The sequence below is a fragment of the Cydia fagiglandana genome, chromosome 16 (assembly GCF_963556715.1).
Source record: "Cydia fagiglandana chromosome 16, ilCydFagi1.1, whole genome shotgun sequence".
NCBI classification, from domain to species: Eukaryota; Metazoa; Arthropoda; class Insecta; order Lepidoptera; family Tortricidae; genus Cydia; species Cydia fagiglandana.
In genome coordinates, this window is record NC_085947.1 from 18,437,899 (window position 1) to 18,452,281 (window position 14,383).

At 43.4% G+C, this 14,383-nt stretch overlaps 2 protein-coding genes across 4 annotated transcripts in view; one reads left to right on the top strand and one right to left on the bottom strand.

Annotated features, from left to right (window-relative positions):
* Positions 1–9,824, top strand: part of LOC134672067 (protein VAC14 homolog) — a 443,464-nt gene extending 433,640 nt beyond the window's left edge. The window contains exons 2-15 of one of the 3 annotated variants that reach the window (XM_063529967.1): positions 1,115–1,273; positions 1,375–1,525; positions 2,794–3,024; positions 3,459–3,676; positions 3,963–4,083; positions 4,431–4,554; positions 4,760–4,989; positions 5,708–5,834; positions 6,291–6,396; positions 6,772–6,946; positions 7,197–7,315; positions 7,549–7,628; positions 7,831–7,978; positions 8,395–9,824. In XM_063529967.1, the coding sequence (XP_063386037.1) occupies positions 1,173–1,273; positions 1,375–1,525; positions 2,794–3,024; positions 3,459–3,676; positions 3,963–4,083; positions 4,431–4,554; positions 4,760–4,989; positions 5,708–5,834; positions 6,291–6,396; positions 6,772–6,946; positions 7,197–7,315; positions 7,549–7,628; positions 7,831–7,978; positions 8,395–8,530 (2,067 nt within the window). In that variant the 5' untranslated portion in view covers positions 1,115–1,172 and the 3' untranslated portion in view covers positions 8,531–9,824. Of the gene's footprint in view, positions 1–1,089; positions 1,274–1,374; positions 1,526–2,793; positions 3,025–3,458; positions 3,677–3,962; positions 4,084–4,430; positions 4,555–4,759; positions 4,990–5,707; positions 5,835–6,290; positions 6,397–6,771; positions 6,947–7,196; positions 7,316–7,548; positions 7,629–7,830; positions 7,979–8,394 lie in introns of those variants that run through there. The other 2 variants (XM_063529966.1, XM_063529969.1) reach the window with 2 other exon arrangements.
* A 29-nt stretch (positions 9,825–9,853) lies between these two features.
* Positions 9,854–14,383, bottom strand: part of LOC134672116 (inhibitor of nuclear factor kappa-B kinase subunit epsilon) — a 29,470-nt gene continuing 24,940 nt past the window's right edge. The window contains exons 7-9 of the mRNA XM_063530030.1: positions 12,941–13,127; positions 12,162–12,293; positions 9,854–11,870 (exon numbers count right to left, since the gene is read on the bottom strand). Coding sequence (XP_063386100.1) covers positions 11,679–11,870; positions 12,162–12,293; positions 12,941–13,127 — 511 coding nt within the window. The 3' untranslated portion in view covers positions 9,854–11,678. The remainder of the gene's footprint in view (positions 11,871–12,161; positions 12,294–12,940; positions 13,128–14,383) is intronic.

The following is a 14,383-nucleotide window of genomic DNA, read 5'->3' on the forward strand; positions in this document are numbered from 1 at the left end:
TCGATAAAGTCATATCGATAAACTATCGACATTTCTTGCAATTTTAATTTTACTTCAAAGGCTTAACGATACCTAAAATGACCAAAAACGCTTTTATTCTTTATTGTGGTTATCAGATCACAATTTTATAGTCACGCCCCAGCAGGGAACCAAGGGAAAGTTCAGATATTTAATTAAAATACATAAATACCTCCCAAAATAGGTGTTCTGCAATAATTGAATTATATTATTATATTATAATATATTAATTATCCATTAGCATTTCAATAATGTTTATGTTTAACGAAGATATTGAAGCTTCAATTAATCGCTATTTCGTTCCGCTGTGTAGCGTTTATCGATATATAACATGATTAAAATCGACTTTTCACATCCCTAAAAGAGCACACATATACGCTTTTACGCACACATACACAGGGTGGGCGCATCAAGAAAGGCAACACTTGATTTGAAGTCCGCCTTGTCAACAGTATGGTTGTCCTTTTTTGACAAACGGCATTTTAAAAGAGCGAGGTGAGAGAAATGATACTAGTTGCTGCGTCGTGAAAGAGAACAGAAAAGGTTGGGCCCTTGACGTCAGATAAACAGGAATGACAAGTGCGAGTGAGAGATGGCCGAGTTATTCACACGTTCTCATTAAAAACATCGTACTACGGTACAATTTGATAGCACAATTTATGGCGGATTTTTCATTTAAATGATATTTTGTATAAAACCGTCGCTGATTTAGATTGAAAAATAAATTTTAACACTATAGGTACATAACATATTATCTCAAAAAAATTCAATACACATTCAAATTTTGTTTGCTTGGAACGGAGAAACTCCTAGTGTCGGGCGTAGGAATAGACATCATACGATTTCGTTTAGAAATTTACTACTTTCGATCGAATATATTTTTATACTTATGTTCATTTATTTAATCAAAATGTAATTTTAGCAAATATATAATTACATCACCACTCCAACTGTAAAACAATTATCATGTTAAAAGTTTGTACTTGTTATTTTAAATTTGTTGCATTGAAATCAGCTTAATCGTAACTATTTCTCAACGAACGAGTACTGTCACTATGACATTTGCTTAGGGCCGCGGTTGTAGTCATCAATGTAGATTTTTTCCCAAAGAATTTATTTATTTTATGTCTTGAAACAATCTTATATCTTTGAAAATGTCGGAGAGAGACTACGCGCCACTGAGCATAGCTTGCGTCCGTGGGCTATGTGACAAACTATACGATAAAAGGAAGTTCGCGGGAGTCGAAATAGAAAAGTTTGTTTTTGTCCTAATTTATCTTTGTTTGTTATAGTTTTATACAAGTTTAAGGTGGATGACGTTCAGTTTGAAGCAGAGGTGTGGTATTGTGTGTGCAGGATGGTGAAGGACTTCAGCGACGCAAACAACACGAGCCAGATCAAGCGGCTGGTGCGGGTGTTGGGACAAGACCTGATGGCGTCTACTAACCCCAATGTTAAAAATGGGGCACTCATGGGCCTCTCCTCCGTCGCTGTCGGCCTTGGGAAGGTCGCTACACTTAGCATTCATATGAATATACTTGTCTATTAATACTCACAATGAAGACTAAATGTTAAGCTTTAAATTCTTCATAGAAGAGATTCTGTTCCCCCCAGTCCAACCCCCATGGCGGGGAACCACATGGTTATGGAGATATTCATGGTTAAAGTTTGTATAGAATTACTAAGAAATAAGGGATTACAGCAATTTTTGAAGGGAGGAGGGGTGAAGCTGTTGGATCTGGGTTAACTCCGGTGCTGCGGAAGAGCAGCCCTTCCGCCCTCGCGTGACAAAGCATGCTCACTACACTGCTCCGCAGCTTCGGCTTACTGGTCGCCAGCCTAAGCCGCTCGCCTCGCTCGTTCCTGCGCTCTGTCACGGTGGGTGAGGGCTGCCCTCCCTCCGCGCCTCCGTTTTTGGAATTGCTCTCTAGGGGTAGGACAGACAAGGCCACGTGGATAGTGGGGTGCTCTGATTCGGTTTTAAGTGACCTTGACATTTTGGGTACCTTGAGATTCTGGTGACCAAATATTTTAGTGACCTTGAGATTCTGGTAACCAAAAATTTTGGAAACCTTGAGATTTTGGTAACCATAAGATTTCGTGACCTTGAGTTTTTGGATGGTGGTGTAGTATAAAAGGTAATATACTCGTAAATTAACACTAAACGGCACCTATCGACATCTGCTATGACATTTCTCCTTTATTTCATAGTAATTTCATACAAACTTTACCCATGGATATCTCCATAAACATCATGGGGTTCCTCGCCATGGGGGTTGGACTGGGGGGTAGCCCTTTATACCCTCTACCCCCTCATACCAAAGACAGCCTCCAAATCGTGGGTCCATAAAGTAAAGATTAGCCGAGGCAATAATTGACAGTATAATATTTTTAATATTTACCCCTTTTCCCCATCCCCTCATGATCGATATTTGGTAAGATTCAGCTCGATCCTCTCCCCCTGGACACCTCCAAATTTTGACTGTACTGATATGTGAAAGAGCCTTTGAGGCCTTCTTTCATTATAATTTTTTGAATTTTGAACTATACCTGGCAATAAAAAAATAGATATGTTCAACAAGACACAAAATTGCATGGGCACTTTCATAAATTAATTAATTATGATCCTATACATGGGTTCATATTTTTCATTTTGAGTTATGCAAATTGAATTGAGTACAAGTACATAATCCAAAAAGTTACTTTATTCAATGGTAGTTTCATTATCACTGTTTCATTGGGCAATTTTAATACTAACTACAAAAATGTCTGCAGGGTTGCATAGCATACCTGCCGGAGCTGATCCAGCCGATCGTGGCCTGCTTCAGCGAGAGCGAGTCTCGCGTGCGTTACCAAGCAGCCGAGGCACTCTTCAACGTGGTTAAAGTGGCCCGAGGTGCTGCACTGCCACACTTCCCTCTTCTATTCGACGCACTGGCGAAATTGGCTGCTGATCCGGAACCGCAAGTTAAACAGGGGGCTGAACTACTGGACCGACTTGTCAAGGTACAACACATCTAAAGTTATATACAAAGCTTGGTCTGAAAAACTTCAGCAAAGCATGGCTGTGAAACAAATAAAATTATTCTCTTTATTTATTTTACGTCTTAAGTATTTATTATTATTTTTTATATATTAGTCGGAGACGGCGTGGTGGACAAAATAAATTGGCGGCGGCGTCACTATACAATTCATATGAAACGCGATCAACAATGGATAGAGCACGAATACTATACGGCGCCGGCTAACCGGCTTTGTAATCAAATCGGTCCGTGACGGAGCTAACTTCTAGACAAAAACAAATTATTAAATTATATTTTTACAAGATTTTACAAAATCTTACCCTAAAATATAACAAATCTTTCAAACTGCTAATATTTAATCATCCTCCAGCGAAATCTCATCCAGTGGTCAATAAACAAGTAATTATTTGATTGCAGGAGATAGTGACGGAAAGCCCCGACTTCTCCGTGTCAGCGTTCGTGCCGATGCTCCGCGAGCGCATGTACTCGCGTCACGCGGCCGCGCGCCAGTTCTGCGTGTCGTGGCTGAGTGTGTTGGACTCCGTGCCGGCGTTACCGCTGAGGCAGCATCTGCCGCAGCTGCTCGATCCGCTGCTCGTGATGCTGGGTGACGTGCACGCAGAGATCCGCCGCATGTACGTTATATTCTCTACATTCATTATAGCAAAGACAAGTTCACTGTCAGTAAAGAATTATTAGTACATAATTACTAATTAAATATATAAGTAATGGCTGTGTTAAGATTCATAAGCTCAAATATAGTAAAAACAAAAAAATACCTACTTTGAGTCATTATCACAGCGTAATGTACTCTCAATGGTTTTAATTGTCTTAGATGCTAATTGCTCTTTTATGTCTCGTATTAAGAAAAGTAGTGTTACTCTGAATAAATTTCTCAACTTATTTTTTTATTCTGAACAGGTGTGACATCCAACTGGGCGAGTTCCTGCGCAGCATCAAGAAGGAGCCGGCGCGCGTGGAGTTCGCCGCCATGATCAACATACTCATCACGCACGCGCAATCACCGGACGAGCTCGTGCAGGTCGGCCTAATTCAAAAAACGAACTGTCAACCTACCGCGGTTTTAACTATAAATGACATGAATTATTATCATTCTATTTTAAACGTACGGTTTTTTGGAAATTCACCTCATCGACCTGCATATTTTCGGCGGCGGCGTATAACGGCGTCGGCGGGACCGTCAAAAAGTTGAATGCGAAATAAAATTTTAAAAGTACTCAAAGATATATTTTGAGGCTTAAGAAAATTGAGGTTTTTGATTCGATGGCGTAGTTAAAAATGCTTAATTTTGAGATTTCTGGTTCTTTATCGATAGTGATTTTTTAGCAATGACTAAATGAGAAAGTTATATTGTTTTCATTTTGATAGTTGACAGCGATTACGTGGATCAAAGAGTTCGTGGAGTTGGCCGGCCCCGCCATGCTTCCCTACGCGTCCGGAGTGCTGGCCGCCGCGCTGCCCTGCCTCGCCTACTCCGACGAGCCGCGAAGAAGTATCCTTTACCTCACTCAGATAACTTAGTAACCTTACCGTTTAGCATACCATACCAGTAGTATATTTTTCAACGATTACTACTAACTTTTTTATTTTTCTACTATAAGTACTTTTTTGGACGAAATAAAAAAAATGACAATATTGACGTACGAGTACGTATATTGACCCACAAATTTACTAAAGTTCTTAACAACAAACGTCAGGCATCAGAGAAACCGCCACAATAGTGAACATGCAGCTAACCAAGCTGGTGGAAGCGGAGTCCCCCTCATCATCCCCAGGACCAGACGAAGGCGACGAGGAAGACAGAGGCCGCATCAACCTGGACGCAGTGGTCGGGATACTCATACAGATGGTGCACCACAGCTCGGTGCATACGAAGGTGGCTGCGCTGGAGTGGTTCCTGCATCTTTACAATAAGATGCCTAATCAAGTGAGTGATCCTAAATAATTATTGGGTCAACATAAAAATCTAATAGATATAACAAATTCATCATCATCATCATCATTTCAGCCTATATACGTCCCACTGCTGAGCACAGGCCTCCTCTCGTGCGCGAAAGGGCTTGGCCTATAGTCCCCACGCTAGCCCAATGCGGATTGGGGACTTCACATACACCTTTGAATTTCTTCGCAGATGTATGCAGGTTTCCTCACGATGTTTTCCTTCACCGAAAAGCTAGTGGTAAATATCAAATGATATTTCGTACATAAGTTCCGAAAAACTCATTGGTACGAGCCAGGATTTGAACCCGCGACCTCCGGATTGAAAGTCAGACGTCATATCCACTCGGCCACCACTGCTTCCGGCCACCACTGCTTCTTAATAGGAGTCAAATCATGGAAGCTAAATTAAAACCATTTTATGACCCTTACATCCGATAGGGCTCAAATTTGGTATACTCTTGAAACCTGGATGATAATGATAATACTAATACTTTATATTTTACTTTTATATTCATATTATAAATAACCTAACTTAAGACGAAAAAATAAATAAAGAGGATACCAATAATGCAATATTATGTGGACATCGGAACAAGGTGATAAAACAGTTCCTAAGATCGTTAAAGTTTATTTTGTTGGCGATAAAAGCTTGTTTCCAAAATGAAAATGTTGACAAAAAACTTACCCATTGTCCCTTGCTGTAGATGTCAGCACAATCGGGCCAAGTATTCGTGAGCGCAGTTGGAAGTTTGACCGATGCGGCGGACGAGGTGGTGCGCCGCAGTCTCGCCGTCACCGCCGAGATCTGCACCTGCACTCCTGGTAGTCCCGGTACGGGTAATAGTCAATCAGATAAAGGTTGGGAGAACCTAACTAATAGGCTAGGAAAAATTATTATGATTAATTTCCTCGACTTACATCCTATCCTATTGAGGATGTAACCTTGGACAGGCGTGGCTCACTCCGCGATTTCGTCGCTTTGCAACAGCTACAAGTACATCCGTCCCACACCAATTTTGGTGGCTATCCATAAGCCGCGCGTAGCGCTGTCGCCACCTAGCGGTCATATCTGTCCTAATCGTAACAGAATCGTTTTGTTAGAGAGTGAATCTTCTGTACCTTGGTCCTTGAAGTACTATTATTTACTATTATTTATTCTGTGCCTTATTGGAGCCACCGTAGTAAATCTTCAGTAACTGTTTTATAACAGTGACAATTTTAGTGGTTAGTAGCTACTTTTATTTCATAAAAGCTACCTAATTAATAATCCTAATAATTATGTTACAGGCGATTTAGAATCCAGTCCCTATTATTACAAGTTCCTACAAGCTTTACTGAGGCTGCTAGCTGCTGATGAAAATTTACTTGAAGACCGGGGAGCGTTTATAATTAGGTACAAAATTCTTTCAATACCTCATGGCAACTTCATTAACGCATATACGTTTTCTTCTAGTGAAATGGTAGTGTCAAACTATTGGTTGACCAAAGTGTATGTTTTGAACGTACAACTTTATTTGGAATTTACGGCGGGAATGTTTGACGGCGTCGGCGTGTCCATACTAAAATTGGATGATTTTTTACGTTCACAGCGTCTTCGGTAAATACAATTTAAAAACATTTTGGGAAGTCTCAAGGGAATATTTATATTATTATTTTCTTTATATGATAGCCGATCTTTTTATAAATTCGTGCTAAGTGAAGGAAATAAGTAATTTTCAATTTGAAATAAATAAATCTAATCTTTACCGGCAACTATACTTTGTTACAGGCAACTATGTGTTCTCCTAAACGCGGAGGATATCTACAAGGCCCTATCGAAGATCCTCGTAGACGAACCGAACCTGAAATTCGCGGCCACCGTAGTGGACGTACTCAGCATTATTCTGCTCACGGCGGCCGAGTTGCAGGACTTGAGGCTACAGCTGCGCAATTTTACTGCGCCGGTAACAATATTATTTAATAAAATAATTAATTTTTTTTTTTATTGATACAAATAACGATAAAGTCAGCATTAAAACGCCGATGCTGGTAAAAAATCTGCGCGCACACGAAGAAATACCAAATGACGAAAAGTCGAAATGAAAACGCCGATGCCGCCTAAAAGATCGGCGTGCCAGTATAAAATTGCAGAATAATATTAACGCCTTCTGGCGACCGAAGTGCAGTTTCAAAATGTTGATATTTGGTCCTCAGGCGACGCAGCAGCTGTTCGCGGGGCTGTACCGCTGCTGGTGCCACTCGCCGGTATCGCTGCTCGCACTGTGTCTACTTACACACAATTACGCGCACTGTAATGCGCTCATATCCACTTTGTATCCTTTTCTGATCATCACTTCATAGAAATGTAGAACTTTATGAATAACTTTAAAAACTATTTTTTTAACGCTATTTAAACAGCGTAACGACATGACCTGACATCATGCTAAGTTTCGTCTGTTATAGTGATAGTATCTTTTGATCTGTTTCTTGAACTGTGCAATAAGTGTATGGTTAATAGTAGTGGTGGTGTGTGTATTTTCTATATTATTCCTTAACTAGAATTTAGTGGCGAACTGGAAATCACAGTGGAATTCTTAACAGAGTTAGACAAGCTTGTGCAACTCATAGAGTCACCTATATTCGCTTGTGAGTAAATAGGATTATTATTTATTACTACATTGCATACCATAGATTTCCTCTCACATACCTATATAAGCTTACACACTCAGTGCGGTTTTACGGAAAATAGTAAAATATTTTTTTATTTGGCAAAATTGGCGCATTACTTTACGCCTACGCCGACAAGATTATCCCATTAGATGCCGTACTCACCTGTCTTAATTTCCAGACATGCGCCTAGAGCTGCTAAGCGGATCCCAAAGTGCAGAGCTGCGCGGTGCGCTTTACGGTCTACTGATGTTGTTGCCGCAAAGTGAGGCCTTCCACACGTTGCGCCGGCGGTTGCAATGTGCACCCCCTCCTGACAGACCAGCACTGTACGATCGTTTTTTTAATACTTAATTTATTATAATGCAATTCTTTTAACGTTCGCCTTACCAAATCGAATCGGCACTTTCTTCTTCATACATTTGCTTTCTTAAACGTAGATTACTTGTAAGCACCTCTGATTGGTTTTTGGCCGCTACGCCGTCAGCAACAAAATTTAATAAGCGAGCCAATAACTCGAGAAAAACTCGAAATATTAATTCACAGACTCCGTGTATTACGTATAAATCACACTGACACGGAGTCGCCTTTTTTTAACGAGCCTATAAGGTGTCCCACTGCTGGGAAAAGGCCTCCCCCCCACACTTAGTTTATTTAACTATCCTCCTTTTATGTTAAGTATACTTGTTTTTGGAGGTATTTGCTCTTTAGGTTTGTCATAGAATGAAATTGACTGTGTCCACAGAACAATAGGTCCGGCGGGGGCGGCGGCGCCCGGCATCGACTTCGGCGCGCTGCTGCGGGAGTTCCGGCGCGTGCAGGCCGCGCACCGCGCCTACCGCCTCGTGGAGCGCCCCAGGCGAGACCCCGCTTATTCATAGCGGGAAATTAATTCACAGATAGAATAGGATAGTATCAGACAAGTATCAGACAGAAACATAACTCTCCTCTTGTGGCTAGGTTTTTAAGTAAATTCAGTTGCCGCACACCGCTAGTTGTGTTTTAGCACTCTGAATATATTTCCCGATTATCGCAAAATACGATACTACATTGACAACGTATGAACGTACGAGTACCTATGTCATTCATTTAAATTGACGCATTTAATAGTGCATTTTGATATAAAATCTTTTCGAATCATGGGCGCTTCAAAACGTTACGAGGTTAAGTAGTTATACCTAATTCAAATCAAATTAGACAGATCAGTTTGTTTACTAAATAAAAAGTAGATGCTATAAAATTACGACAAGACTATCAAGTTTTCTTTTTGTAAATTGAACATATTGTTAGACGGTCACGCCGACTCTATTCTGTTTCCGGCGTTTCGGGCAAAATGTATTTCTAGGTTACGTAGGCGCCATTAAAATGCTACAACGATGCTTTTACGATGTAAAAAATGCTTTACATTGCAGTGATGAAAACGTACATATGTACGTACATACATAGCAGCTTAATAAAGATGCTTAGATCGTTCGGATTCATTCTTATGATAATAATACTAGTAGGTATTTTGTAGTTTAACCTTATACAATACCAAGATATTGCCTGCACCTGACAATTCGTAAACCTTATTGCAACAACATAAGGTCCACCGATGGTCGGCTAAAGGCGGTGCTTGTATTTAGTAAAGATTTAATTTTAGGTAAACTACATATTTGTTGTCTTACTACTAAAGGGTCAAACCGAAATTTTAGTCACCTTATTTTAGTGTACTAGCTTAATTTTCGAATTGAGCATATTTAAGTAATTATTATTGAATCAATGACTGGCATTATACAATAAGAACAAAACGTTGTTTATCGATTTTTCTGTGGAAATCAATGATCTATTTATTTTCATGATTTTGTGATGATACCGTGATTATGAAATGAATTCGTACTTTTTGTATTATGTTTCAATGACATGGGTTTTGGCCTCTTCAGTTTCTGTTTTTAGTTACGTACCTGAGGTGATATTTGTGAAAAAAAAATGAATAATGCACTAGTAGATATGGTTGATCACCCGTACACAATTCATAAATGTTTATAAAAGAGGACAATTCCCTGTCGGAATGTGTTTTATAATTATAGGAAAAGCGTAATGAAGCCAACGGCTGAATGTACCTAAGCTTAGGTTACTCAATAAATTATTTTATTACTGTTATTTAAAACAGAAATATATTATGTGTACATTCCACATTGTGTTTTATTATTCAAACTAGAATCTTTATAATAATTCATTTATTTACTTATTGTATAAGTACTACTATTTACATTAAAATATTTTTTTACAATAAACCATTTTCTTATGATAATTCAATATAGAAATACTCACATTTATATAATAAAAATTAAAAAAAAATATTACCGAAATGTTACTCGTGCACCATTGCAAATATACAGTGTGGAAAGATAAGCCCTGGAGAGAAACTACCTTAAATCCTTAAGCTGGCTCATTTTACTTAAAGGAGACATTCCTTTATTTTTAAAAAGAAACAAAACTGCATTCAAAGAATTTTTCTTTTTTTCTTCTATTTGGCTTGTCTAAAAAAATCTTGAGTACTAAATATTAGATTTTATGGATATTTTGTACGACAGACGAGTGTTAAGACCTAATGTTTTTTGGAGAAATGTTATCATTAACATTAATAAATTGCGAGTTTTTATTTATTGGAATTTTTAGTCTGTTCGAGTCCCGGGCGAGGCAAGCGAGTTTTAGAAAATCTTTCCATGGGTCCTAAGGACCAATCCCGCTAAAGGAAATCTCTTGTTCATGCAACGCCGTGGTTGACCTTTTTTTGCTCTGAGCAAACACAACTAATAGGGATAAAACATGAATTAACTAAAAGAGCCTTGTAAAGTTTTATGAATGGGGGCAAGTTAAGTAAATCTTCCTACTTATTACACTACATGTCTTTTTACAAAATAGTTAGTGCAATAAATTAATTAAATTGAGGTGATTTTGGCATCCTGGCCTTAAACTATACTTTATTGGTTTGTAAATTCTACAATGTGCTTAATATACTTATTGCTTTTTGGATAGTGTCTAAAATATCTTCATACTCTTTTGCTACCTAGCATAAATACATGATTGAGATCTATTCTCAGTTCGAATAATTAATAAATGGAAGTTTAAACTTCTTGGAACTATTTGGAAGGATGTATCAAGAGATCTTTATTACTTAAATATAATATTTGATTCGATTTTTTATAATTCATAAAAAAATAGTTTCAAATCTTTTTAAAATATTAAATATTTTTCATCTGAAAACACTTGTGTTGGCATGTTTAGTGTCGGTTGCACCGTACTGTAAACAACCTTTAATAAAAAAAATGCAGATCAATCTTCCTGTAAGGGTTTTGAATATTTGACCTAGCATTTCACATTCAAGTTGGTTTACTTTATGTACCAACTTTCAAGACTGACCTTATATCGTCAGTAATTTTTGCCAATATGTATTAAAATGGCAAGTTCTAATAGTATTTTAATTTCTTCTATGTAACAACACAAGCCGACTTTCGGCTCTTCTCCTTGACCTCCTCATCCAGCGAGGTCACATCCCTGGAGCTCACCGACCCATGGATCACCGTCCCAACACCCGATGTCACAGACGGAGTCTCGCTGTCACTCAAACTGTCTGTAGTCGTTTCACTGTCTGTTTCACTAGCATAGTTACCATTGCATTCAGAGAGTTTAGAATTATCGTTTCCATTACACTCTATTGCATAATTAAATCGGTCCTGAAGTTTTTTACTATCACTTTCACTACACTGTTCACACTCAAGTTTATCATCATAATTCCCATTGCACTCTGCACTATTCTCGCAAAGTTCACCGTCCGGGCCGTGACATTTGTCATCACTCCGCTCAACTACGGGCTCGCGACCGTATCGCACACCGGATTCACTAACCACGCGCTGACTTTGACCGTCTCTGATTTTACATTCGTCACTTTGGTCTAGAGTAAAGTTGCGATGTCGCACACGATTGTGGGCCGTATTATCGTCACCGGACCGGGCACCGGGCACCGTGCCGGAACTCGGGACGGCGCTAAGGCTGCAGGTCGGCGGCGAGCGCGGCGAGGCGGGCGACGAGCGCGGCGTTGCCGGCGGCGGCGGCGGCGAGGTCGTCGTGCGCCAGCAGCAGCGCGCGCACGCCGGCGCCGGCCGCCGACACGCCGCCGCGCCCGAGCGCCGCCTCTTTGGCTTTGTCCGAGGGAGGATCCGCTACTTTGTTGTTTAGCTGAAAAGTTCGACAGTCATTATTTATTTTATGTGTAAACGGCGGTGTGTTATTTGTATAGGACATTTTAGCTACATATGAGTACTTTGATCTCTACTGGCACAGAAAAAAACAGTTTAATGAAAAGATTAAAATTATTTAAAATTAAATATGCCATAAAACACAAACGAACACAAAAGAGTGGTGGTTTACAAGATAGGCAAAATGAATCCTTTTTAAATGTTGGAAAATCACACAAAAATGGCCTATCAGTATTATTCTTCGTACAAAAGGTTATACAGGTATACATACATGGTCTTGTAATTGTACACGAGCTCTTAGCTCGGCGTCTTGTAGTCTGGCGGCCAACGCCAACAGCTTCAGCTCCGCGCCGCTCGCGTCCTTGTCCAATATGCACGTTTGAAGCCACACTGTTTGCGCCACCTGAAGACAATTCGACAATCGACTTTAAAACAGTACCAGCAAAGAGAATAAAGTCTATAGAGACAGATTGTCAAAGTAAATTATGTAGCCACTGTAAATTTACTGCCATCTTTCGACAGAACATAAAACTGTTAGAACGCCATTTGACTTTGATCCTTATTCTTTCACTGATATGTGTTAAGTTAATAGATGGCGTGAATATTAATATTTAAAAAGTTAACACATATCAGTTAAAGAATAAGAATCAAAGTCAAATGGTATTCAAACAGTGTTAATCTTCTGTCGAAAGATGGCAGTAAATGAACTGTAGCTACATAAATTACCATGACAGTAACTCTCTACTTCAAATCCTCTTTGGTACAAGTAAGGGCCCCCCACATCTAGCGTCTTTCGAGCGTCGGCGTCTGGTCAGCGCTATGGAAAATGACGTCGCTGCGCAGTTGCGTCGACGTTGCGTCGAGCAGCGGCCATAGAGTAGTAGACGCCGACGCTCGAAAGACGCTAGATGTAGGGGGAGCCCTAACTATGCAAGATGGTAAATAGTTGGCAAGAACCGGCCTAACTTAGGTACGTAGTAAAAAATACGTTTTTTGAAAGAAAAAAGAACTCAAGTGTTCAAAGTAGTTGAAACACGAGCTGCAACTGACCTGGTACCAGTCGTGCAGCGCGTCGGCCCTGGCGCGCGCCATGGGCGCCGCGCGCTGCAGCAGCGCGCGCACGCGGCGCCCCGCCTCGGCCACGGTGATGCGCTCCAGCACGTGGAACTGCTCGTCGTTGTACGTGAGCGCGCGCGTGGCGCGGTCGCGCACCAGGTGCTGCCAAGACTCACGTAATCTGTAACACACATACTTTATTCAATATTGATATTTCACGCAGGGCGCCTGGCGCGCGGCGGCGGCCCACTCGGCGCGCAGGCCGGGCGCGCCGGCGCCGCCGTGTCTGGCGGCCAGCGCGCCAGCAGCCCCGCCATCGCCGACCACTCCGGCTCCGGCTCGTACTCACCGCTCGACGAGGGTCTTGGCGCGGGTGTGCAGGCGCTGGTCGTGCACGCAGGGCGCCTGGCGCGCGGCGGCGGCCCACTCGGCGCGCAGGCCGGGCGCGCCGGCGCCGCCGTGTCTGGCGGCCAGCGCGCCAGCAGCCCCGCCATCGCCGACCACTCCGGCTCCGGCTCGTACTCACCGCTCGACGAGGGTCTTGGCGCGGGTGTGCAGGCGCTGGTCGTGCACGCAGGGCGCCTGGCGCGCGGCGGCGGCCCACTCGGCGCGCAGGCCGGGCGCGCCGGCGCCGCCGTGTCTGGCGGCCAGCGCGCCAGCAGCCCCGCCATCGCCGACCACTCCGGCTCCGGCTCGTACTCACCGCTCGACGAGGGTCTTGGCGCGGGTGTGCAGGCGCTGGTCGTGCACGCAGGGCGCCTGGCGCGCGGCGGCGGCCCACTCGGCGCGCAGGCCGGGCGCGCCGGCGCCGCCGTGTCTGGCGGCCAGCGCGCCAGCAGCCCCGCCATCGCCGACCACTCCGGCTCCGGCTCGTACTCACCGCTCGACGAGGGTCTTGGCGCGGGTGTGCAGGCGCTGGTCGTGCACGCAGGGCGCCTGGCGCGCGGCGGCGGCCCACTCGGCGCGCAGGCCGGGCGCGCCGGCGCCGCCGTGTCTGGCGGCCAGCGCGCCAGCAGCCCCGCCATCGCCGACCACTCCGGCTTCGGCTCGTACTCACCGCTCGACGAGGGTCTTGGCGCGGGTGTGCAGGCGCTGGTCGTGCACGCAGGGCGCCTGGCGCGCGGCGGCGGCCCACTCGGCGCGCAGGCCGGGCGCGCCGGCGCCGCCGTGTCTGGCGGCCAGCGCGCCAGCAGCCCCGCCATCGCCGACCACTCCGGCTCCGGCTCGTACTCACCGCTCGACGAGGGTCTTGGCGCGGGTGTGCAGGCGCTGGTCGTGCACGCAGGGCGCCTGGCGCGCGGCGGCGGCCCACTCGGCGCGCAGGCCGGGCGCGCCGGCGCCGCCGTGTCTGGCGGCCAGCGCGCCAGCAGCCCCGCCATCGCCGACCACTCCGGCTCCGGCTCGTACTCACCGCTCGACGAGGGTCTTGGCGCGGGT